Source organism: Chionomys nivalis, chromosome 1 (genome assembly GCF_950005125.1).
Source record: "Chionomys nivalis chromosome 1, mChiNiv1.1, whole genome shotgun sequence".
Taxonomy (NCBI): Eukaryota; Metazoa; Chordata; class Mammalia; order Rodentia; family Cricetidae; genus Chionomys; species Chionomys nivalis.
This window is the reverse complement of record NC_080086.1, coordinates 179,707,991-179,731,438: the sequence shown is the minus strand read 5'-3', so window position 1 is coordinate 179,731,438 and position 23,448 is coordinate 179,707,991. Positions and strand designations below refer to the sequence as shown.

General features: G+C 39.8%; 1 protein-coding gene and 1 pseudogene across 8 annotated transcripts in view; one reads left to right on the top strand and one right to left on the bottom strand.

The window, feature by feature from the left end:
- Positions 1–8,785: 8,785 nt before the first annotated feature.
- Positions 8,786–23,448, bottom strand: part of Cadps2 (calcium dependent secretion activator 2) — a 529,236-nt gene continuing 514,573 nt past the window's right edge. For all 8 annotated transcript variants that reach the window (XM_057791365.1, XM_057791395.1, XM_057791386.1 and 5 more), the window contains 2 exons: positions 15,185–15,289; positions 8,786–9,719 (listed from right to left, as the gene is read on the bottom strand). In XM_057791365.1, coding sequence (XP_057647348.1) covers positions 9,546–9,719; positions 15,185–15,289 — 279 coding nt within the window. In that variant the 3' untranslated portion in view covers positions 8,786–9,545. The remainder of the gene's footprint in view (positions 9,720–15,184; positions 15,290–23,448) is intronic.
- On the top strand, positions 21,870–21,968 carry LOC130889524 (U6 spliceosomal RNA; annotated as a pseudogene).

The window sequence follows — 23,448 nt, the reverse complement described above, 5'->3', positions numbered from 1 at the left end:
GAGTAGCTGAACTTTCACACCACTGCCGAAGGAGAGGAAATAAGAGAGAGTAGAGGAAGAGAAATTGCCTTTCACAGCGCTGGTCTACATTTCTCAACTGCAAAAGACTTTTTTTTTCTTCTTTCAATTAAGAGCATTTATTTCGTACAAAAGGCAAAGAGAGCGGTAATAATTGGAGTCTTTTCATTCCTAGGGACCCAGTGTCATTTTATTTGGCTGATGTTTTATTTTAAGCAGCATAGTTAGCCTTTAATATGAATAGAAAGTTCTGATTTATCGTTACCTGAAGTAAATGAATATCTCAACTCCTGCCAAGAGAACCAACTGTCAAAAGGGCTCAGACTTAAGTTGAATACAGGATAGAGAACCAGTGAGGAGCAGGGCAGCTACAAAACACACCGGCTTCATAATTTCCCCATTTCCCCATCCTCTCTCTCTCTCTCTCTCTCTCTCTCTCTCTCTCTCTCTCTCTCTCTCTGTGTGTGTGTGTGTGTGTGTGTGTGTGTGTGTGTGTTTGACTTAGAGGCCGTTGGGAAGTTAAGATTCAGCGCCCTATTGTGGCACCTTCTTAATGGTTCTCCATGGAATATCTGAAAGGAAAAGCTGGACCAGAGGTGGTGGGATCCCAGTATCCCTGTATTTCAGAGAGGAAGGCACTGCCCTATGCCTTCCAACTGTGTCTGGGGTCCATCCGCAAGACCACATAGCCTTGGCTGAAGTATTGAGTTTCCCTCTCTCTGTGTTTAGATGTGGGAGATGTGATCCTAGGGCCCTAAAAGTTGGTTTCCTTCTCTCTTCCCTGTCTCCTGTATTTCACTGCTTTGCTTTTCTCTGAAAAATCCGTCTACAGAATTGGCAGCTTTCTTTAGCATCCAATCCAAGAAGAGTTGTCAGTGATTTTAATTTCCAAAATTTTGGTTAAAATTGTAGGACTGGGAATTTTGTCTGAAAAACCACCAAATTTTTTTTTGCCTTCCTGGGCTTCTACTTTACCAGAATAGACTCTTTCTCCTCTTAGAAGCTTAGACTCTTCCATTATCCAGGACAGATAAAAGTAACATTTCCTTTTAAGAACGTTCTTCATAAATATCCAGAACACCAATTTGTCTTGAACCCTTGGGACGCACACACATGCACACATGTGTGTGCAAACACATACATATCCCTCTTTGGAGTCCTACCCTAAGTGTTCCTGCTTGGGTCAGGCCACATAGAACACAGTGAACTCCTGGTTCAGAATGGAGATTAGTGGTTTTCCTTTACCTTGAACGTTTCCCCTGTAAAATGGGACTACATTGGAAAGTCTTTTTCATCCCTGAATGACAGGAAGATTGAGAAAAAAACTTAAACAGAGATGAACCTATGTATGAAAAGACACCACACTGCTTTAAAAGTTAGAAACTTTTCTAAATTGTTCAGATAAATGGACTTTAAAATAACCCTGCATCTCGATGGCAGATTTTCGGTTAAATAAATGGAAATGTCAAAAACAAATGCAAGGTTTGCATTTCTAAATTCTATTTGACCATCTCAAGGACTTTTCTTGTCCTTGGGGGCCTCCTCTCCTGCATCCAGCTCTGTAGTCCCCAGGGTACACTATTCTGCAGACTGAGGAATTAACTGTTCACAAAAGCCTTTTTAAAAAAGATGCCAATTTGGTTCCAGCAGATTTCACTTCTTATGAAGCAGTTACACATTTCTGAAGTCAATCAACTTTCCTCGACTACTCTCTTTTATGAAAGAACACACCCTGTAATCCCACAGGGTAACAGCAACAAACCTATAGTGTTTGAATGAATGACAATGAATGAACTTCTTCCATACATTAACTTTGAAGCAGCTCAAAAAAATTACTCACAGCTCCAGCTAGGAGGACATAACTAAAGCCTGTTCTTATAGGATTCACCTGGATACTCCCTGTTTTACTTTCTACTTTTTGAGATATATGCACACTGTTTTTTTTTTAAAAAAAAACTTTTTATATGATACTCTTTAATACAACTTTCCCTTCTTTCTCTACCACACTCTCCAGAAATGACACAGCATTGTCTAATGCCTTTCAAAAGACATGCACAGAAAAATAAACTTTGGGATTACAACAATTTTTCTTTCTTTTAGTTGTACCCAAGAGAGTGGGACAAGGGGTGGAGGGGCTAGTGCTAAAAGACACACCAGATTCCATGTGAATGGATGCTAACTAAAATAGCTTGATGCATCACTTTTAATTTTTACACAGGAGTGTATTGGTGGCATCTATGTTTATGGACTCTGTAAACAAATAGGGCAGGCTGCACTTTGGGAGGAATAGCTGTTGTGTCTGAGGGTGTTCGAGATCAACTATTCAGTTGGAATAACTCTCCATTTCCTCTTGGTAGTGAGAATCCCTGATCTGGGGGCTTACAATGTAGATTGAAATTGGAGACAAGTCTAAAACACTTTTGTTGTTGTTGTTGATACTATCCTTCTGTTACTCACAAATAAATACACAAATACAAGACCTTTCATTGTAAAGCTGCAAAGTACAGGGAGACTAAAGGCATCAAGGTGTTCAGTCCCCAGTTCTGGGATTCAGAAAGTTATAGGTTGACTTCTTAAAAAGTCATGGCTGGGGGCTGGAGAGATGGCTCAGTAGTTAAGACCTTTGCTTGCTCTTCTAAAGGTCCTGAGTTTCAATTCCCAGCAACCACATGGTAGCTCACAGCCATCTGTAATGAGGCCTGGTGCCCTCTTTGGGCCTGCACTGTATACATAATAAATAAATAAATCTTTTTTTTTTTTTTTTTAAAGTCATGGCTGGGTTGGGGAACAACCCATGGGTTGGGGAACAACCCATAGGTTAAACAGCCCTAGCCCCAAACTCTCTTTTCTCTTTGGTGAGTCTGCATCCCCAGGACCACTCACTGTTTGTGCTCCAGCCTCACCAGGGCAAAAAGATTCTTAGAGGGTATACCCTCTGCTCTGTGCTGGGCCTCAATGGTGTTTGAGTTTTCCTCAGTCCTGGAATATTTTGTTTAGCAATCCATTGGGGCTAGATGCTGGCTCGCCCTGACACTACCTGTTGTTCTTCCAGTGTTTCTATGTTTGCACTGTGCCTTGGTCCACAGTGTGTGTGTTGGTGGTGAATACTGCAGAGGATCTCTGTCTGTCTTTCTGTCTGTCTGTCTCTCTCTCTCCTGTTGCTTCTCAGTTTGCAAATGGTTGCTTCTGTTGCAGCCTTATTTTAGGATTCAGAATGCCTCCTTGCACTTACAAAATATTAACGTACCTTTCCCCAGCCCCATTTGCCTTCTGAATTTAACTGCGTTGTCCACAAGCTGGGGTTTCCCGTTTATTGTCTGGCACGAAACTGACTGGATCATTCTTCTCCGCACTTACCACCATTCCCACAAAGATCCAGACTGTCTCCAGTTGTCTCCCTCAACAGCCTCAGCTTCAGGGGCTGCTGTGGCAGTGCCTGACCTTTCCCCCTCCTGTCCCCTTTACAAAGCTGCAACAAGACAATCCTAGCCGGTCCACAAACATCACAGGTGTGGGGCTGAAGATTCAGAGCTGAATGTGAGCCAAAGGGAACCTGTGCCAGCCTCAGAGAGAATGACTTGTGAAACTGGTGGTGCCTGCTGGTCCATGATAGATTCCCACCACTTTTTTAATCCATCACTCCACTAAGAACTAGTTAATAACAACCAGAACTGTATAACATGATTCTAATCCTTAGAATAATCTTCCTTATTAAGTGCCCGAAACAGGACTCAGATATGAGGAAAAGGTGTTGTCCACTGTATTCAGTTCAGACTGATTTTTTTCAGACTGAAAAGCTGGGCTTTTTGCAGGGGGATATGTTACTGCCAGGTCAACTTTTTCATAGTCCTTTAAATTAGTAAATCCTTAATCCCAGCTCTTGGGTGGCAGAGGCAAGCTGATTTCTGTGAGCTCAAGGTCAGTCTGGCCGACAGAGTGAGTTCCAGGGTAGTCAAAGTTACAGTAGTGAGACCCTGTGTGGGGGCGGGAAAGAGGACACAACACGAGGGGGGGTGCGGATGAGCAGGAGGACACTGACAGGCAGATGGAACCTTTCTATACCTTATAAAGGATCGAACCCAGGGCTTCAAACACGCTAAGATAATGCTCTGACACTGAGATGTACGTTATACCTCATCACTCTTTCATTTTCTATTCAGAGACAGGGTTTTGCTAAGTAGTTAGGGCTGGGCCTCAACTTCTGCTCCTTCAGAGTCTGCCAGGACCACAAGCATACACCGTAAGTACTTCAGGGACTCTAGGTGTAACCGCACATTCTCCCTGAAAGTCACCGAGTATTGTAAAACCCATGCTTGACAGACTTTTGTGACTTGTGAACCCCACTCTCAAAGTCTGCAATGGTCCTGTCTGAATGGCCTCTGCTTCCTTCAATATTCGAAGGATTAGTTTAAGCAAATCCACATTCTATCTTCAGCTAACAGTATGGATAGCCTAGGGATAGCCTAACACTGAGGTGGGGCAGGAAATCTGCCTTCATCCAAAAGTTCTGGAGTAGGTGGAGAGGTGTCTGCTTGGAGTCGCTGCGAGTCTCTCGGGAGCGCAAGACCTGCTGAGCGCCTCCCAGGATCACAGATCTGTGACTTCCCTTCGAGAACCGTGATTGGCAAGTTTCCATTTTCTGTGTTAAGACTAAGAAATAAAGCGGACTAAGGTCCTCCTCTCATCCTCTCCTCAATAAGGCACTTTCCCCAGATTCTGGGCCATGGGGTAAGGAAAGCTGGGGCGGTGACTTCCAAGTGCCCTCTGCCACAGTTACTGTGGTAGCCTGGGGTCCCCGCAAGCGTTCGCTCGCTCGCCCCAGCGCCGCTTTTGGAAAGTAAAACATGTGAAGGAAACGACTTTGTGGGCTTTTTGCTGTCCCAGGAACCTGGAAGGAGCGGTAAACCCGGGTACTGGGGTGGGGGTGGGGGTCATCGAGTGCGTGCGAAGGAGGACCGCTCCAGGTCACGTGACCCGGGAGGGCGTAATGGGGGGGGCAAAACCCCTTTGCACGGGGCATTAGAAAACTAGCAGGAAATCTCTTCTTCTGAGCCAGGGACAATGAGAACTGGCTAAAGGGAATTCACGTGAATGCACCGACTACCCAACAGCCAGTGACTCACAGAGGTTTACTCAGGGCTGTGTGGCACTGTTTCCTGTCGGAGCATGACGTCGTTATGATCTTTCTTCAATAAACGTTTGAACACCTTTTTTTTTTTTTTTCGGATGGGTTCATAACTTCTCTCTGATTGCGCTCACTTACACACCCAAACGCCCTGAGCATCGTTCTACTCTTCCCTAAATACATTCACGAGGAGCGATCCCACTTCAAAAGATTTATAAGGCTTGTTAGGTTTTTAAACTCTTCGTTTTTCCTCCTTAAAGTACTTTCCAAAGAATAATACCATCTAAAACCGATTTTGCTTTAATAGCTGCTTGGGTGTCCAACACAAGGATCCCCCTACATCAATGAACAATTAAGGCATTTCAAGAAAATTTTCATTAGGTTAAAGAGAATTTCTGGGCAAAAGTCACTGAAGCATTTTTTTTCTTCTTTTTCCATTACTTCTTTAAAATACGTTTTCCACGAATTATAGGCTCAATGTCCTTTATTTATGGCTAGAAACCCATTATGAGTGAGTACATCCCATGTTCCTCTTTTTGGGTCTGGCTTACCTCACTCAGGATAGTGTTTTCTATTTCCGTCCATTTGCATGCAAAATTCAAGAAGTCATTGTTTTTTACTGCTGAGTAGTACTCTAATATGTATATATTCCATACTTTCTGCATCCATTCTTCCATTGAGGGGCATCTAGGTTGTTTCCAGGTTCTGGCTATTACAAACAATGCTGCTATGAACATAGTTGAGCATATACTTTTGTTGCATGATAGGGCATCTCTTGAGTATATTCCCAAGAGTGGTATTACTGGGTCCTGGGGTAGGTTGATCCCAAATTTCCTGAGAAACCGCCACACTGATTTCCATAGTGGTTGCACAAGTTTGCATTCCCACCAGCAATGGATGTGTGTACCCCTTACTTCACATCCTCTCCAGCAAAGGCTATCATTGGTGTTTTTTATTTTAGCCATTCTGACAGGTATAAGGTGGTATCTCAAAGTTGTTTTGATTTGCATTTCCCTGATCGCTAAGGAGATTGAGCATGACTTTAAGTGTCTTTTGGCCATTTGAACTTCTTCTGTTGAGAATTCTCTGTTCAGTTCAGTGCCCCATTTTTTAATTGGGTTAATTAGCATTTTCACGTCTAGTTTCTTGAGTTCTTTATATATTTTGGAGATCAGACCTTTGTCTGTTGCGGAGTTGGTGGAGATCTTCTCCCAGTCAGTGGGTTGCCTTTTTGTCTTAGTGACAGTGTCCTTTGCTTTACAAAAGCTTCTCAGTTTCAGGAGGTCCCATTTATTCAATGTTGCCCTTAATGTCTGTGCTGCTGGGGTTATATGTAGGAAGTGGTCTCCTGTGCCCATATGTTTTAGAGTACTTCCCACTTTCTCTTCTATCAGCTTCAATGTGTTCAGACTGACATTGAGGTCTTTAATCCATTTGGACTTGAGTTTTGTGCATGGTGATAGATATGGATCTATTTTCATTCTTCTACAGGTTGACAACCAGTTCTGCCAGCACCATTTGTTGAAGATGCTTTCTTTCTTCCATTGTATACTTTTAGCTCCTTTATCAAAAATCAGGTGTTCATAGGTTTGTGGGTTAAAGTCCGGGTCTTCTATTTGATTTCATTGGTCGACTTCAGCTAAATAAGGTGAACCCAAAGAAAAACATATAGTTATCCTCCTGGATATTAACCTTCATCAGGCGATGAAAGGAGACAGAGACAGAGACCCACATTGGAGCACCGGACTGAAATCCCAAGGCCCAAATGAGGAGCAGAAGGAGAGAGAGCAGGAGCAAGGAATTCAGGACCGCCAGGGGTGCACCCACACACTGAGACAATGGGGATGGTCTATGGAGAACTCACCAAGGCCAGCTGGACTGGGTCTAAAAAAAATCATGGGATAAAACCGGACTCGCTGAACATAGCAGACAATGAGGGCTGCTGAGAAGTCAAAAACAATGGCACTGGGTTTTGATCCTACTGCACATACTGGCTTTGTGGGAGCCCAGGCTGTTTGGATGCTCACCTTACTAGACCTGGAAGGAGGTGGGAGATCCTTGGTCTTCCCACAGGGCAGGGAACCCTGACTGCTCTTCGGGCTGCTGAGGGAGGGGGAGTTGATTGGGGGAGGGAAATGGGAGGTGGTGGCGGGGAGGAGGCAGAAATCTATAATAAAAAAAAAACAGAAAAAAATACATCTTCCACACTGTTTTGTGACTCAAAGGTCAGTGTGACTGGAACTGGCGAAAACGTGAGCAGGTCCATAGCTTGGTTTGCTGTTGTCCTAGCTGTGGGCAAAATGGGTAGGAAGGAGGGAACGAAGCATTTAAAAAGGAGTAAAAAGTGTCGCCCTCTGTAGAAAACCCAAGACTGAGGTACCATAGACAAGGCTGAAACAGCTCATGTCTGCCCTAATGCTGTCCCTACTTCACTTGTTTCTCCCCTTGCTTGGGAGTTCTGCCAACTAGACCTTTTCTTTGCACACAAAGTAACTGTTTTAAAGAGTTCTGGTAGAATTAAGAGGATCGGGTCATCAGGGCATTTTAGAACAACTTGAGTCAATTATACTGATACCAAGGCTACCAAGAAAATGGAGAGTTCACTGCAAATGGGGGTTCTGGAGTAGGTCAGCAGAAGTATGCCATTAGGATGCCTAAGGCCAAGGGTGCAACTCCCTATGTGTAAGTACACACATGTGCATGCGCACACTTGTTTCCAGGTAGAGAGCAATTTTGTGCTTGAAGGTGCCATTGGGGAGTCAAGGGTCACATGACAGGGTACTTAGGACTTATGGCAAAGGGCACTGATGGTGGAGAAAAGGAGGGAAAGTATCTGTGGACAAATTACTTTCAAAACAGCCAGTCCTTACTTATTCTTTCATCTAGGAAAAGGGAGGAAGCTGTCTTCATTCACCTGTATCATGTCATCTTACTGTTAGGACCTAAACATCAGGACCAAGTGTTGCTATGTGATAATTGTGGATAAAGCAGATGTTTGTGGGCCATTCTGATCACCCTAGCCACCATTTATGAGACATGACATTTGTTAGTTCAAGGCATTTCTGGTATGTTTCACATAACTGTTCATAAACTCAGTAGCATTTTCATTTCGACACTAAAGAAGTTATTTGTCAGTATAGTTAGGTATGGTTGGTATATGCCTACAGCTACTTAGGAGGCCTAGGGAGGAGCGTGATGGGAACCTTAGACTTCCAGGCCAGTTTGGAATCAAAATCCCACATCAAATAAAACATTAGTTGTGAGTGTGCCCAGTAGCATAGTATGCCAGTGTGTATTAGGAAAGCCCCAAAATAAAGATGGAGGGAAATTACAAATTATAACACTATATCCTTTAAAATGATATCAAGAAAACACTGAATTATTACCCGTAATGCCAGTTGTTAATTAAAATTAGTGTTGTTACTAATACTACTAGCTATCGATTGTTATTAATACACAGTAGTTGACTAGGTACTTAACATTTTCTTTGCTGTGAATGTGTGCTCTTGAAACAATTCTTCTATCAGATTGTAGGCCTACCAGGTACAGAGTATGATGTCTGTAACTTTTGCTTATTTGTTTGAAAACGAAACATCACAGAATAAAACAAAAACACAGAGCCAGAGAAGAGGATGTTTGAGATACTGCAAACATCTTTTACTGCACTTAATCTATTTAAGTTTAATGAAACCTAGAAGTTGCTATGACCGAATGGATCTTTATTGCCTGCAAGCAGTTACACTTAGAAGCAGAGTACGGGATGTTGATGGAGCACAACTAGTAACGTCGTATACATGAAAGAACGTTCAGAAAGTAACAGGACATAAGCCTGGGGACAGTCTATGCTCTATTTGGGCATGGCACTCTTTGAAGTCCAGGATTACAACGGCAGACAAATTCAGAGTTATGAAAACCAAGGCTAAAGCTTTGTACCTATCACAACACTGGAAAATTAACTACAGAACAAACATTGTACCTAAATTATAACCCAGGAGGCACACTATTTTGACAGAGGTACAATAGAGCTGTTGCTGTGACCAGGGATGGCTTTTCACAATGTCGTTTCGTAGGAGACAGGAATCTCATATGACACACAGGACATTATTTTGTTAGGACTGTTAAAAAGGAAAGTCAAATATACTAACAGCAACAAAGAAAGAAAGCAACATTAAAAGACAGAAGAACTTCAAGTCCCAGTCACGAGCAAAGCCAATTTTAGGTCAAGCTATACATATGAATATGGTTTTCTTTCAAAAAAATACTTGGCATTTCTCTCTTTATCTCCAAGTTCACTTTCTAAAAAAAGCTGAGCATTTTTATTTGGTCAAGACAGAAAGTACAATTACAAGGACAAGGTGCACAAAACAATGCTAAGGCCTTCAGTCTATGGAACTGTGCGCCATCAGCCTTCTTCTTCTTCATCACTGTCTTTCATGGTGATGCCCTGAAGTCCTCCTCCTTCTGAAACAGAGGCTGTGGCCTCCTCCACAGTTAAACGTCTGTGCAGAGTGTCGTACGTCTTACTGTTCAGTGTCCCCTCCAACACACCTTGCAATCGGAAATCCCTATAGGTTTTCTAGAAGAAAAACAGAGTATTTGCTTTGATTAGACGTGTGCACATACATACATGCCTATATGTGCAGACATACGTTTGTGTACTCGAAATATGGGAGAAATCCACTAATGGATTCCAACTGTGGGTGCCCACGTCAATCATCTCGCTAGTGTGTTTCTGGGGAGGAGACAGGATGAGTGACTTTGGATAGTGCTCCTCAAGCTACAGTCCTTATGGACAGATCAAAATGTTGTGACTACCAGGTGACAAATTAATCCTCCTTCTCCAAACATTACTAATTGCACAGGGTTTAGTGCGGAATAGTCTGTAACAAAGATAACATGATATGCTCGTGTGCATTTTTAATAGGAAGGACTTCTTAGGTTTTCAATTTTCCTTTTATACTGAAAAGCATACTTAATTTTATCAAACATTAGTTTGGGGGGGCAGGTGCTTGGAGGATAAAATTATCATAATATGAGTAAAAGAAGTTCACATTTTATACACTATGAATTACAAACTGCATTTATTTGCATTATGTTACTGGAAATTTTTATTATATATGCATTATATTATGTATAAATAATATATTATATGTATATAAAATGCCTATAAGGTTTTTTACCTTTTTTCTTTGAAATGCTCATAGAACAGTGAGTTCCATAATTCTGAGAAAAAGCTTCAATAATTAGGAGGTAAAATGAGCACTGATACATTTTTGGCAAAATAATAAGTTGCTATATTACACGTTAGAACAATGACCTACAGACTGCATACAAAATAGAATTTAATGTTATCATTTCTTTCTATGGTGATTCTTTTTTTAAAAAATTAAAATTACATGCATTTGTTTCATGTGTGTGCATATCTGTGTGCACGTGTGCATATATCAGAGGAAAACTAGTTGGAGTTAGTTTTCCTACTATGGAACTTGGGGAATCAATGCAGATTGTCAGGCTGGAGAGAAAGAACCTTTTTTTTTAAAACCATCTCATTGGCCAATCTATAGTGATTCTTCCAATTTTCTTCCTGTAGGAAAGATGTGCAATCTATAGCACTTCACCTACATTTAAAGTCTGATTATTTTCACACATTTTTATGACTCAAGAAGACTGTTATATTAATAATAGTAACAGAAGTATTGATTTTGAAAGTGAGAGAAAAGAGTCTAGTTATTTAAATGGAGAAACCAAGAACTCATAAAGATTACCCATGCTAAGGAATTTTGAAATGCATTTTTAATGATAAACATCTTTTACAATTCTGCTACTTGTTAGATTTGGACCAGGAACAGACTTCAATGTTTCGGTTGATGTCATTGTTCTAAGTGGTTACTAGCAGCCAATTTTTTATATATACTTAACAGATGAAAGAAAGCCAAATCAGAAGGGATATTGTATCTCATTGTTCAATATCATATGACTGTAAATACAAAAGAGGAGCATTCTCTTGATGAATTACAGCCTAACAGCATACATGGTCCAAACACTCCCATCGGAACACTCAGAAAATCCCAGAGGACTCAAGCATTTGCACTAAACGCACTTAGTGCAAAATTCACCTGGGTCAGGAAGTGCATATTTATCCCCTCATTCAGCACACTTGGCCACTTCCCACAGTTTTCCAGGAAAAGCAGTAGTACCACAAGGTAGTGGAAGCTCCGGAGTGGTGTCAGTTTACCCTTCTGCCCACTTTCCCTGATTTGTGCCTGGGATGTCATCTCGTTTCAGAAGTGATAAGTAAACAATAAGGGTGGAGGGCAATGAAATCTTACTGATCTGATCGCCTGACAGAAACAAATCCACGTTTAAAGAAAAACCCACACCAATGTATAAAATTAAGTTAAAGCCTGAGAATCGCTGCACAACATCAGGGGTCAGTGTCTCCACAGCAAGTAATGATGCAGATTCAGAGAGTGTGTTTTCTTAGATGATTAAATCTATTTCCGCTTTTAAGTTGGAGTTGTTGAAATTTATTTCAGTAGGGTTTTTTATTTTTTTTAAGGCACACACAATCTTCCACCCTCATATTCTCTTACTGCGATGTGGTCATAAACTGACCTCTGATTCATAAGTACCACTAAGTACCACTAAGAGAGCATATTTGAAACCAGAGAAGTATCTCTGAAATATGAATGTTGCCTAGAAACTGAGGTAACTAATAGATATGGCATTATTAACAAAAACATTAATGTTAGAGCCAACTGTTGTCTTTTTAATTAGACCAAAATTGCATTAAGCACACAACGAACTATTCACTTACAGATGACCGCCACACTGCATTGTGCCACAGACAATTGCTTACTAAGCTTCTATGCTTGCCTTTCTGGTTTTATTGGAATACTTTCCTTTGGACATAGTTTAAGTATTAGCAAATTAGCCCTGGCAGAATTAAATTGAGGACGTGAAGAGCCAAAGGTTTTCTAATTTCGATATGGTGAAGACCATTTCTTTATTCTGTTAAAAGGTAACAACCAGGAGATGAGGTGCAGTGCAGGACCTTGAAAGCTCTAACTCACAACATGTTGCCAACCCTGGACTTTCTCAGGCTTCCTCACTGGCTCGGTTAGCTCTTAAGACAAGGACTGGCCACAGGGAGCTACCTGTTTCCTTTCTCCTGGCAAAACAAGCCACCGATTGATATTAATTGCTTTAAAATGTTTTAATGCCAGTAGAGAGAGCATAAATCAATAGCCATTTCGATCATTTGGAGATTTTACTTTTCCCCATCTCAGAGAAATCATTCTGATGTTAAATCTTCACACATAATTTCAGTGTTTTTATGTCAGTCTTACTGGGATTTATTTATTTATTTATTTATTTATTTATTTATTTATAACAAATGAACCAATTGTGAAAGGGGACACAGTTGACTTTTGTATATATCACTTTCAGATCTCCCTGGGGCTAGAATACTGGCATTGCCTGTGAGGAACAAGGAGAGGAAGGACAGCTGAGTCTAGTCAAGTTGACTGCATCCTGGTTAGGACACAGGGATGTGTTGTCACCCGCAGGCCAAATCCAAATGATCTGGAGAGAAGGGCCACTTAGCAGCCTTCACAATTCTACATGCATGTTGCTTAGTCCTTCTTTAGAAATGAGTTGAGCAATGATTATTCTAAGCAAAACCCACTATTATGAACAAAACCAACATCACTTCCAAGGAACTGATGAATCAATGTATGAAATTGGTTTAAATTCATTGTTATTCAAAGTAGGGAACTGGTTAGAATGCTAAATCATTACCTTGCCTTGCTCTTCATCATGGAAATAATAACTTTAATTGTTGAATAAAATCACAAGGCCTGGTTCAATGTGTAAGCCAGGAAAGCTTTGCTTGAGCTTGTGGAGAGCTAAATATGAGCTGGGGCTGGTGGCATAGACCTGTCATCCCTGGTATTTGGGAAGCTGAGATATGATGATCCCTAGGTATTCAAGATCTGCCTGGGTGACAGAGTCTGAAGTCACCCTCGGCAACTTAGTGAGACAGTGTCTCAAAATAAGCAATACAAGAAATGAATTGGAAATACAACTCAGTTACTGAGTCCTTGCCTAGCACAAATGCGGTCCTAGATTTGATCTCAAGTGCAGAAAAAAAGTAAAAAAAAAAAAATCAAACATTTATGAAACTTAACTACACATATTAGTTTTCATTATTTATAGCCACGAATGGCAATCATCCTGACATAACATTGGCTTAGAGCGCAATGAAAATGCTGCTGTGATACTTACAAAGTTATTAACTGTTCTTTCATATTAAAGTAGTCACTGATAAGATGTCTTCTCTCAGAAAATTTTATGTATATGTTATTAACTATCCTTATGTTGTACACTTTGATTTTAGACATTTTTGTCAACTACATCTCAATCAGCTGAAAATGGTACATTCTCTTTACCTATTAAGATGTATTACCATGAGAAAAGAAATAACTTTGAAGAAACAAACGATGAACAAGTAAAAAAAAATGAACATTTTAATTCCCCAAACAAAGATATTAGCTATCCATCAATTGATGGTTGGCATCCTGAACATGACAAACAGAAGCTTGAAGTATGGCTGCTTGGCCCCATTTAAGTAACAGTATGGGCTGTGGCATCAACAGATATATGCATATGTAAGATAAACACAGAATTCTGATTGTCTTTTATGCAAAACCAACCAGTTGGAAGTGTCCAAGTTACATTCATAAAACAAGGAAGAAATGATGGTGAAGCAAGCCACATCTGCACGTGTCACGGTGTGCACTTAGCTCTTTGTAAATAAGTAACACCTGCTAAGAGGAACTGGGGATGTTTTGTTAATGAAATATGTGGCTGGAATATGAAAGTGTCATGGGTGACAATAACTTTACTTGATATTGATTACTGATCATATTACTATGCTTATAACATAGTTCACATTCTACCTTTGATCCAAATAGTCCAGATCTGATTTTGGCACAGAATTCAGGTGGGATAATGATTTGTGGTAACTGTGGGTCAGTAGTACAAAGTAATTTGTATTTGAAGTAGACTGTAGGAACCAAAAGAATGGTGGCAAATTTTTAATGTGCCTTGAAACTTCTTTTAAAGCTGTAACTCAGTGGTACTTTGCAAACTTCAGTATAGAATTAGTCTTCTGGGATCTATGAATCTAGTCTGATCACAAGTTCCTGATTCCACAGGTCTAGGCTGTTACCAAAAGACCTTTAGTTCTGGCAAATCCTCAGCGGACTAAGAGTTTTAGGTCAAAATGGCACCCTGAGAAGCACTGTGTGTGTGATCATACATCCATGACACATTACATATTACATCTACATAGGCATCACTAATAAACAGAGCTAAAATGGATATATAGGTCTTCTATATGAAAAACCCTTGATTATCAGTTTGTTTTTAGCTATAATACTAAAATAGTGTTTCAATTTTAAGACAAGTTAATCTCGAAGTAAATTTTGGCCTCCACTAAAATTTACAAAGTGAAAGAATTATGTTGAATAGATGTATTATTTTAAAACCCTACTCGTTAAAGACAACATATATAGGCTAGTACCTATAGGTGACAGTCCACGTGTTCTGTTGAATGCATGTAAGATTGGTGTTAACCTCTCTAACACTCAAAATGGCCATCTTTTACATATAAGGAGAGGCAGATCTTCAAAAAGAGTCAGGCAGTGACAGTGTGTAATGTCTTAATAGGGCATGGTAAAATCACACATTCTCCTAATTTCATTGGAAAGTGCAAAAGTCCCCATGATTAATACATGGCCCCAATAAACATGAGGAATGCACTTTATTTTTATTCCGATGAATGTGAAATCATTATGGACCAAGCGCACTGAAATACACATGCTAGGGAGAATGATGTACATTGTCAGGCACTATAAGTACTTACATCCACCACTCAGTTACAGCAACCTTGTCTTCCCTCTTTCGGTGGGATGGTAACTTACCACTGTTCTTTACAGCTTTTGGTGGACAATTTAAATTTCAACACTTCTCCTTTACCTTCACAATCTTGATGAGCGTCTTCAGTTGGTAAATGTGAAGCTGGAGGTCTAGTCTGTCAGCCAGCCACACACAAATGACTTTCATGGAATTGCTGTACCATTGCTGGAGAGAAGGACGGGGTGGAGGGGAGGGGGACAGAAAAAGAAAACAATCTCTGCAGTATTCATTTAACAGATCCAGTAATGAGAGGGTAATGAAGCACTCTGAAATGACCACAGATCAGCACTTGAAGTCAATAATGCTATAATTTCCTGTTAACAGAATTGTACGTTATGGTGACATATCTGCTGAGCTGACCCAGGCTGTTCTTTACACGAATTAGCATTACAGTGTTTAGCTGTAACATATTCATGGGAAACTGTGTTTTTGCACTTTGCAGCCTAGCGGATTGCTTTGCAATTTGTAAGTAACAATGGGCACTAAATACATATTGTGGGACTGAATGGATGGCCAAGCTGCGGGGGGAAAACACACACACACACACACACACACACACACACACACACACACACACACCAGGTAAATCATTTTCAAAGGGAAATTTCCTATTGGTCTTCATGCTATGAAAAATTCAGACAGTAGGAGTTTTAGAACATAAGTCATGATGTCAATGCCTAGAAATAACATTTTGAAGGATGGCAAAAAGTACCCACAGTTTACTAAATGGTGATCCCTGATCATCCTTTTGTATAAATCAGTTATGAGGCAGTTGCCAAGATGTTTTAACAGTACTTAAATCAAGATTTACTCAGATCACAGGAAGGAGCCTTGTCGAGACGGAATTCTTGTGCAGTAAGAATCACAAAGCATACGTCATTACCCAGATTATGAAGGTCTGCATTGCTTTACAAATTTTTTGGTGGCTTTACAATTTTTCCATTTATTACAACCCTGTTAAGGCAAAAAACTGAAATTCTTTGGAGGCAATTTCCTGTTTCTGTACAATATAATATACAATGATCAGAAAAAAAATCATAAAAGAATGGTTTGGTCTCCTATTTTCCAAAAGGCATCTGATATTAACTGTGACATTTTAAGGGGTTCAATGATTCCATGATAGAGCCCAGTGTTGGTAATGATATACTAATGCTGCCGCTCACTGAGGTAACAGAAATATATACATCAATATGGCGTTTACAAAATGAAAGGAGTGTTTTGAGAGAGATTTCTGTGTGCTGCTTGTATATCTAAACGTAGTGACACACCATATTTGTATCTGTTTTAAGGAATCCAAACACAGATGCTAAAAAAAAATCTTAAATATTCTTTTTCTCCATATTATTAACAGGCAATAAAATCTAACTTCTGTAAATCTTAAGTTCTGCAAGTTTTAAATCCATCCAGGCTTGTACTTATTGACAATTTAACGGCAAGACAATTTAACAGAGCAAGAAATCATAGGTTAAGTACAAGTAAAAAAATGAGTTAGTCACACATTTCATTTGTTTCTATGAACTTGTTACTCTATTGAAGCTGCATGCATAAAATGTGATAAGCAAATTAAAATGAGCCGATTTACTAAGTTATGACCAGATTACTGAATTCCAAGTTTTACATTTCAGACTAGACTGAGACTTAAATAGTTACTGTTCTTTCCTAACAGAAATTTGTTTCCTCTTAAGCACATGTCAAAATATATTAAAAAGTTTTATAAGATTCAGATACCTATACTCATAAATTTTTATAAAACCCATGGCTAGTAGATGTAGTACTTCAACTGATATGTGAGATCTCAAAAATCTTTTATGGATACATACAGCCTTTTATTTCTGACATTAATTTTACATTCACTTATTTCCACTTAGTACTTAGCCCTGGTGGCTTCTGTTTTGATGTAGCTGAACACTCAGGTATGACTGACAGTATTGAATTAGCATACAGGACCAAAACGCTTACTCCGTTGCCACCATACTCAAGAGACAATTTGGAACCTAAAATGCTGTCAAAATGAATTAGAATTTTAGATATTCTAGTTTCTTTGTATGGGATAAAAATTTTCTCTTTTCTGTTGGAGGAGAGAAAATACACACCGTTTAAAGGCTTGTCCAAGGCAGCAGCCAATACGTTAGCCTATACAGGTATATGGTGAGTTGAACAAGTCTGAGAGAAATGAAACACTCCCAGAAAACCACTCAACATACACTTCTATGTTCTTAAAAATCCTCATTTCAAATGATTTTAATTTCATTTCCCATCTTGTATGAATGATTTCTATGCTAATGCTAGAACGAAAAGAATACTTAGGAGAACACGGACATTATTAATCTAAGGTTTCTAACATAATACCCAAATTACAAATTCAGAGAGCATGAATTTGAGAATAACATAATCTAAATGCAACTATAGAAATAAAGGTGAGCGGGACGGCAGCTAAGGGAAGTGTTTAAGCTGCTTCCTTGTCATCTGACTTTAAGTCAAATATCTCAATCCAGAGGCAAAGGCTTCTAGGAAACATTATCCCACCAGTTCAGAATGTGCGTTTCTGATTTCAATCAAGGTTGCCGGGAGAATAACTGTGGCTAAGTTGAGGAAATGATTAGGGAGAACAGTGGCTTAGGGCTCAGGGCTCAACCTCGCTTCCACTAGGAGCAGGCTAGGGACAACACCACCCCACTCCACTGCAGCTTTCCTGCCTGTGATGAAACTGGACCCCTCGTCCCTCCCCAACAAAGCCGCCACACAGAAACTTCTTGCAGTTTGATATTTTGATGCTGGAGTTAATACAAATCTTTTCTAAGGGGTGAAAATACAGTGGGTCCTCCCCTTTCTTTTTCATCTTGAGAAGACTCAAAATTGGGTTAGCTTCACTTGCCCTACCAAGTCAAAGCAAAGGAAGCCTTTGCATGAAACAAAGGGGGGGGGGGGGCTCTGAGAGGGTGAATATGCAGAGGAGCCAAGATGTTAGGAAATGCCTTTTTCATTCTGAGAAGCTAATTTTATAAGGTAACTTATGTGACCACCTGCTTTCCTTTCAGAAATATACAAGAAGGGCGCAGCCTGGCTGGAGCCCAGGAAATGGTGTTTACATTTTACTCCTTGCTCTGGTTCTACTCAGGAATAAAGCAGCAACTGTATATTTTATATATTTTTTTCTCTACAGAAATACATGATAGCAGCCTACCACTTTAACCAAAAGAAAAAAAAAAAAAGCTCCTTTTTTCCTTTTGTGGTTCATTCAGCTCCTGTAAGGGCATGCATCACTCACTTCATTTTCTTGAGATATCTCTTTTAAAGCAAAAATAAAAGAAAAGGAAAGGCCAGGGTTGACTCTGTGAGACCCCTGTATTTATTCACACGTATTGTGCATGACTGTAGACTGGTAAATCATATTAGCAGCCCGTCTCCCCATCAAGCTGCTACTTGCTTTCCAGCCCTGGGAAGGTTCAACAAATCAACAGGAGCACGGAAAACAGAACATCAGTCTAATCTAGTGTTTAAGGTGAAGTTTTCAAACCCAATCTAAGAAGATCTTTAGAGCAAGCAACAAGCTGAAGGGCTCAGAAGGTGGTATTGACAATGAAAGAGTGTGGAAATATTGAGGAGCGCAGCCCTCGTGCATTTTTAATAACAAGAGGGTCAACAGGGGCACAGCTCCCTCAGTGCCAGGAGTTGCCACTGACTATGGAAATTGCCACACCAGGGCCATAAACGCTCGCAGTTCATCAGCTTTCTTAAACACCCTGAACCCCCTCCGTGGACCTTTAGTCTTGAATTAACAAACCAAAGCAACGAAAGAGGGTGCAGGCTGAATGGCTGGCATTGATCCCCAACTGTGTCAGCACTGCTACAGGCCCTGAAAATCTCTCTCCATTGTCAATAGAAATTGACAAACCTCTGCTCCTAAATAGTGCAGCTGAGCCGGGCGGGATCCACGCAGCTGTAAAGGGCTCTGCTCTTGGGGCCCGGGAGCACTAACAATGGAACAGGCATGAGCTCTTTGTCAGCCTCAGACTCGGCAATTTTCTAACAAGGATTAAAGTTGTTTCTCCGCAGAGCCAGTGAAAAGAGATTTAGCAACATACCGTGCTTTCTTCATGCAAGTTAAAGAGAAGCAGTTAAGGAATGTCATTATTCTGTTGACTAGAGGAGATACAAAACAAATATATTAAATATGCACAACTCCCCTTTTCCCCTCATTTCTAACATTTGGAGGATGATTCCATTAAGTATAACACTTATCGCCTGGGAACAAGCACTTCACATTTATTTTGGAAGTTTTATTTTTTCGAAAGTCCAGCTGCTTGCCACCTGGAACGAGGTCTCAATACATACTAATGCACAATGCCTTTAGACCCTCTGTGGTTGATATTCCTAAATCTGAATCACAAGACCCCATAGGGTTTATATATGGAGGCTGCTTCAAGAAAATGATTTCTGGCAGAATGCAGCCTCTGATGATGATAGCGAAGGAAAAATAGCTGCTTCGCCATGGCACAGATCTGGGGTGTGTTTTCCGCTTAAGTGTTTAGATTTTTATTGATTATGAATTGGCCCAACTACTTGGTATATTTTCATCCTTCTCTAGTTACGCTTGTCTCTGTAGGTAAAAAACAGAAAGGAAGTAAGGAGAAAAGGAGGAAGGAAGGAGAGAGGAAGGAAGGAAAAAGGGAGAAAGGAAGAAAGAAGGGAGGAAGGAGAAGGGAAGGAAGAAAGGAGGAGAGAAAGAGAGAGGAAGGACCAATATTTTCCAGGGCACTACAGTGTGGTGGAATGGCTATTTTAAAGAGCCAAATCACTGCTGAAATGGAATAAAATCCAGAAAATCTCATTTTAGTAAATGTGAACGTTAAAATCCAATAGTTCAACTGAATTAAAGAACAAACAAAAAAAAATCTAAAAACATCGAAGGTTTTGGCATGATTGAGAACTATGAGCCACCCTCTAGGACCACTTCGTAGCTCTAGAGAGAAACAAAAATTTAGAAATACTGGTGCCTTGCAGTTTAGCAGCACAGGGAAAACACGCACGCTTTATCGGGTATCCGTCCTTACTCTGCCAGCAGCACACGTAACAATATTTGTGGCTCTATTTCATTCACTTCCCATTTCTAAACACTCAAATGCAAATTTGATATTAATGTCAATTCGATACAATAATGCCACCCCACCCCCAAATTCCAGGCATCACACTGAAGTTATCCAGATTCACAGAACAGACTCCAAAGCATAATTTTAAGTCTCAAGCAGAGCCCTTTCTGGCTGTGCTTTAGCTGAGAAAAGAATGAAGGGTTGTGTTTAAGGAAAACTGAAACCAACTCACCGCAACTAAAAACAGAGGGTGTGTTTTACACAACTGACACTCTGTCAGCTTGGCACAGAGGTGGCCATGGAGGATGTGGTGGGGTCCAGGGCATCTCCTGGACATAGCTGCTGAGGACGAGCAACCAGACACTGAGAAAATAGCCGCTGGGAAGGAGGATAGAAGGAAGACCAGTACAAACCTCCAAATCTACTATTTGCTTAAGTGACTTGGTCAAACGACTTGTCTGTGCCTCAGTTTCCTCACCTGTACGAGGAGGTGCAGATCATGTAAGCTTGTTCTAATGCAATAGCTCTGTCCAGTTCAAGGTAGAACACGTGCTTAGCATGTATGAGGCTCTGTACTCTGCTCCCAACAATGGGACAAAAACACTGTGAGATTAAATTAAATTTGATTTAATTTAACAAAAAAGGCACAGCGAACTTGTGAGCCACATAAAACTAAACTGAAAGGAAAAGTCAACTTTTCATTCTATCAGTTTGTATATGCTGCTTGGCTATAGCTTCTTTCTTTCAGAATAAAGAAACACGAAAGTTTTGACTTCTGGAGCTTTCTATTGTCTGTCATTTCGCCTTTAATTCCGTTCATCTTTTCTCTCTTAATGAAATATAGATATTATAAGGATGAAACAATGGAGTGCGCGAGGTACGAATGAGAGTTATAGAAACGTGGATTAGCGCTTGTATTGCTTTTGTTTTCTATTAGTACTAATTGAGACAGAGCTGCGTGCATGTTAGGCAATCACTTTACTATCTGAGCTACTTCTCCAGCCTTATGTCAATACTATAATTCTGATTATAAAGGCATCAGACACTTTTTATGTGAAGCTCAAATAAAATGAACTAAATTCAACTATTAATTTCAACAAAGTAAATGTTATTAACATTTTTGCATACTTGCATATTCATTAAGTCTAACACCGGATTTAAATTAAATAATTTACTAATCCAGATCTATATAGCATATAAGATTTTTATTTTATGTTTTGGCTCCAAAGTCTAAGTCTATCATTATGCAATTGTATTTCCTTTCTGGAAACAAGCTAGATTTCTGTTCTGTCACCCAAAATTTCTTTGACCCAATTTGAAGTTTCTAGCATAAAAACAAGAAAACAACCCCTTAAATTCCTGGTGGCTGCTGACGGAACATAACACAATACTTTGACAAATCCAACGTATTTCTCTCAACCATTCCAAAGATGCTCACCAAAGTTTCTTACAACTTTAAGAAATCCAACCTGTCAGACACCAAACATACCTATAAATCTGCTAATGTAATGTGCAATCTAAGGAAATTCTTTGAAGAACCACATTTCTTGTTAGAATAGTCCAACACCTATTTTATGAATCTCTTGTATAATCTCCCCCCCTAAAGTTTGTTTATTTGCCCTATTGTGTAATGTTTAAGAAATACTCAAAAGAACTTGTTTCAGTAGCACATACACTAAAATTAGAATGATACAGAGAAGTTTAGCATGGCCCCTGTGCAGGAAGAAAATAAAATACACAAAAAACAATTTTTTAAAACTATAACAAAACACCGAGCTATAGAGAAGAGATCATTGGCTCATACATTGGAGAAATTTATACATGTGGCTCTCTTCATGTTCTATTTGTTTCTTAAACAAAGAACAGATGATACATGTTTTAGTTGATGTTTTATGATTAGGGGGATTTGTTTTGTTTTAGGTATAAAAAACACCTTGATGTTTCACAAATTATAAACTTTTCTCTGCTCATTTATTTATTTTGTGAAATATTCTCATGAAGCTTAAGATGACCTTGAGCTCCATATATACTTGAAGGTGACCTTGAGCTGACCTTCTTGCCTCTCCTTCCCACAGGCAGGTTTATTTCACTAAAGGAAGAAAAAGGTAGGATGTGCTAACAAGGGAGTGCTGGCATCCAGTAGACACTTGCTGAATGCAGAAACGAACTTCACTGTCATTGGAGTTCCAGATTTCCTCTTTTTAAATATCCATGATTCCTGTAGGTGAGGAAGTTCTGAATTACGACCTCTTCAGCCCCAGGGCAGAGTAGCTTATAGAACAGCACCAGCTCCACACACTGCAAGGTGCAGAGGCTCTGTTTAGCTCCCTGCTCTTTAATTAGCCCCAAAGCCTTACTCTATATAGGGTATCAACATCGATATTGTTTTAAAATATTTACTATCGAGTAGGCAACTGCCTCTGTCAGTCCACTGTACAGCTCTTCCGATGCTATAGGGCTGGTACCACACAGTAAACATTAGTTGTTCCCCTCTTCCCGGCTATGGACTAACGATGGGTGAATATTGGTTTGGTTACTATTTGAACACCAAAAGATGGTTTACCAGAAATCAGTATGCCTTCCTGTCATAACAGTGTCTGTAAATGTCTAGGACACTGAAATAAATTAAGAGTGATTTTCTTTGGGTACTATGACCATTTTGATTTTGGTTGGATGGCAATTTACACACTGTATATAAAGTTTTGGTCAATAATATATTTTAAATCAATGACATAAGACCCTAAAGAGAGATACAGTAAACTTTAGGAATTGATACTAAATGGTTCAATTTAACTTCAAGATATGATCTAGGATTGAGAATTTACTGTTTGCGTGCCTTTCTACTTGAGTTTCTTTCTTTTTTTTTTTTTTTAAATAGAGAATAGGAAGCATTCCAAAAATCTTGTATCGCAAGTATACAGGGAATGAAGTAAGTGGCTACCTTTCTGTATTCCCATAGTGGGCATGCAGCAACCACAGAACCGATGGCTCTGCCTTAGGTTGGGCTTCTCTGTGCCTTTGGTTTCTCAGCTTGCCCATTGGTGTGGAATTTTATTACCAACTCCATCTCCCTGACTATTCATTCATACTAGTGCTATCGTATTATTGGTATTAGCATTATTATCAACTCATTATCGTGTGCTATGAAAGAAATACTATTTCCAAAAGGGAGACTTGGGTGCTCTCATGTTTCATGCTGTTCATATCCTACCCAGGTGTTGCACAATGTGCTTA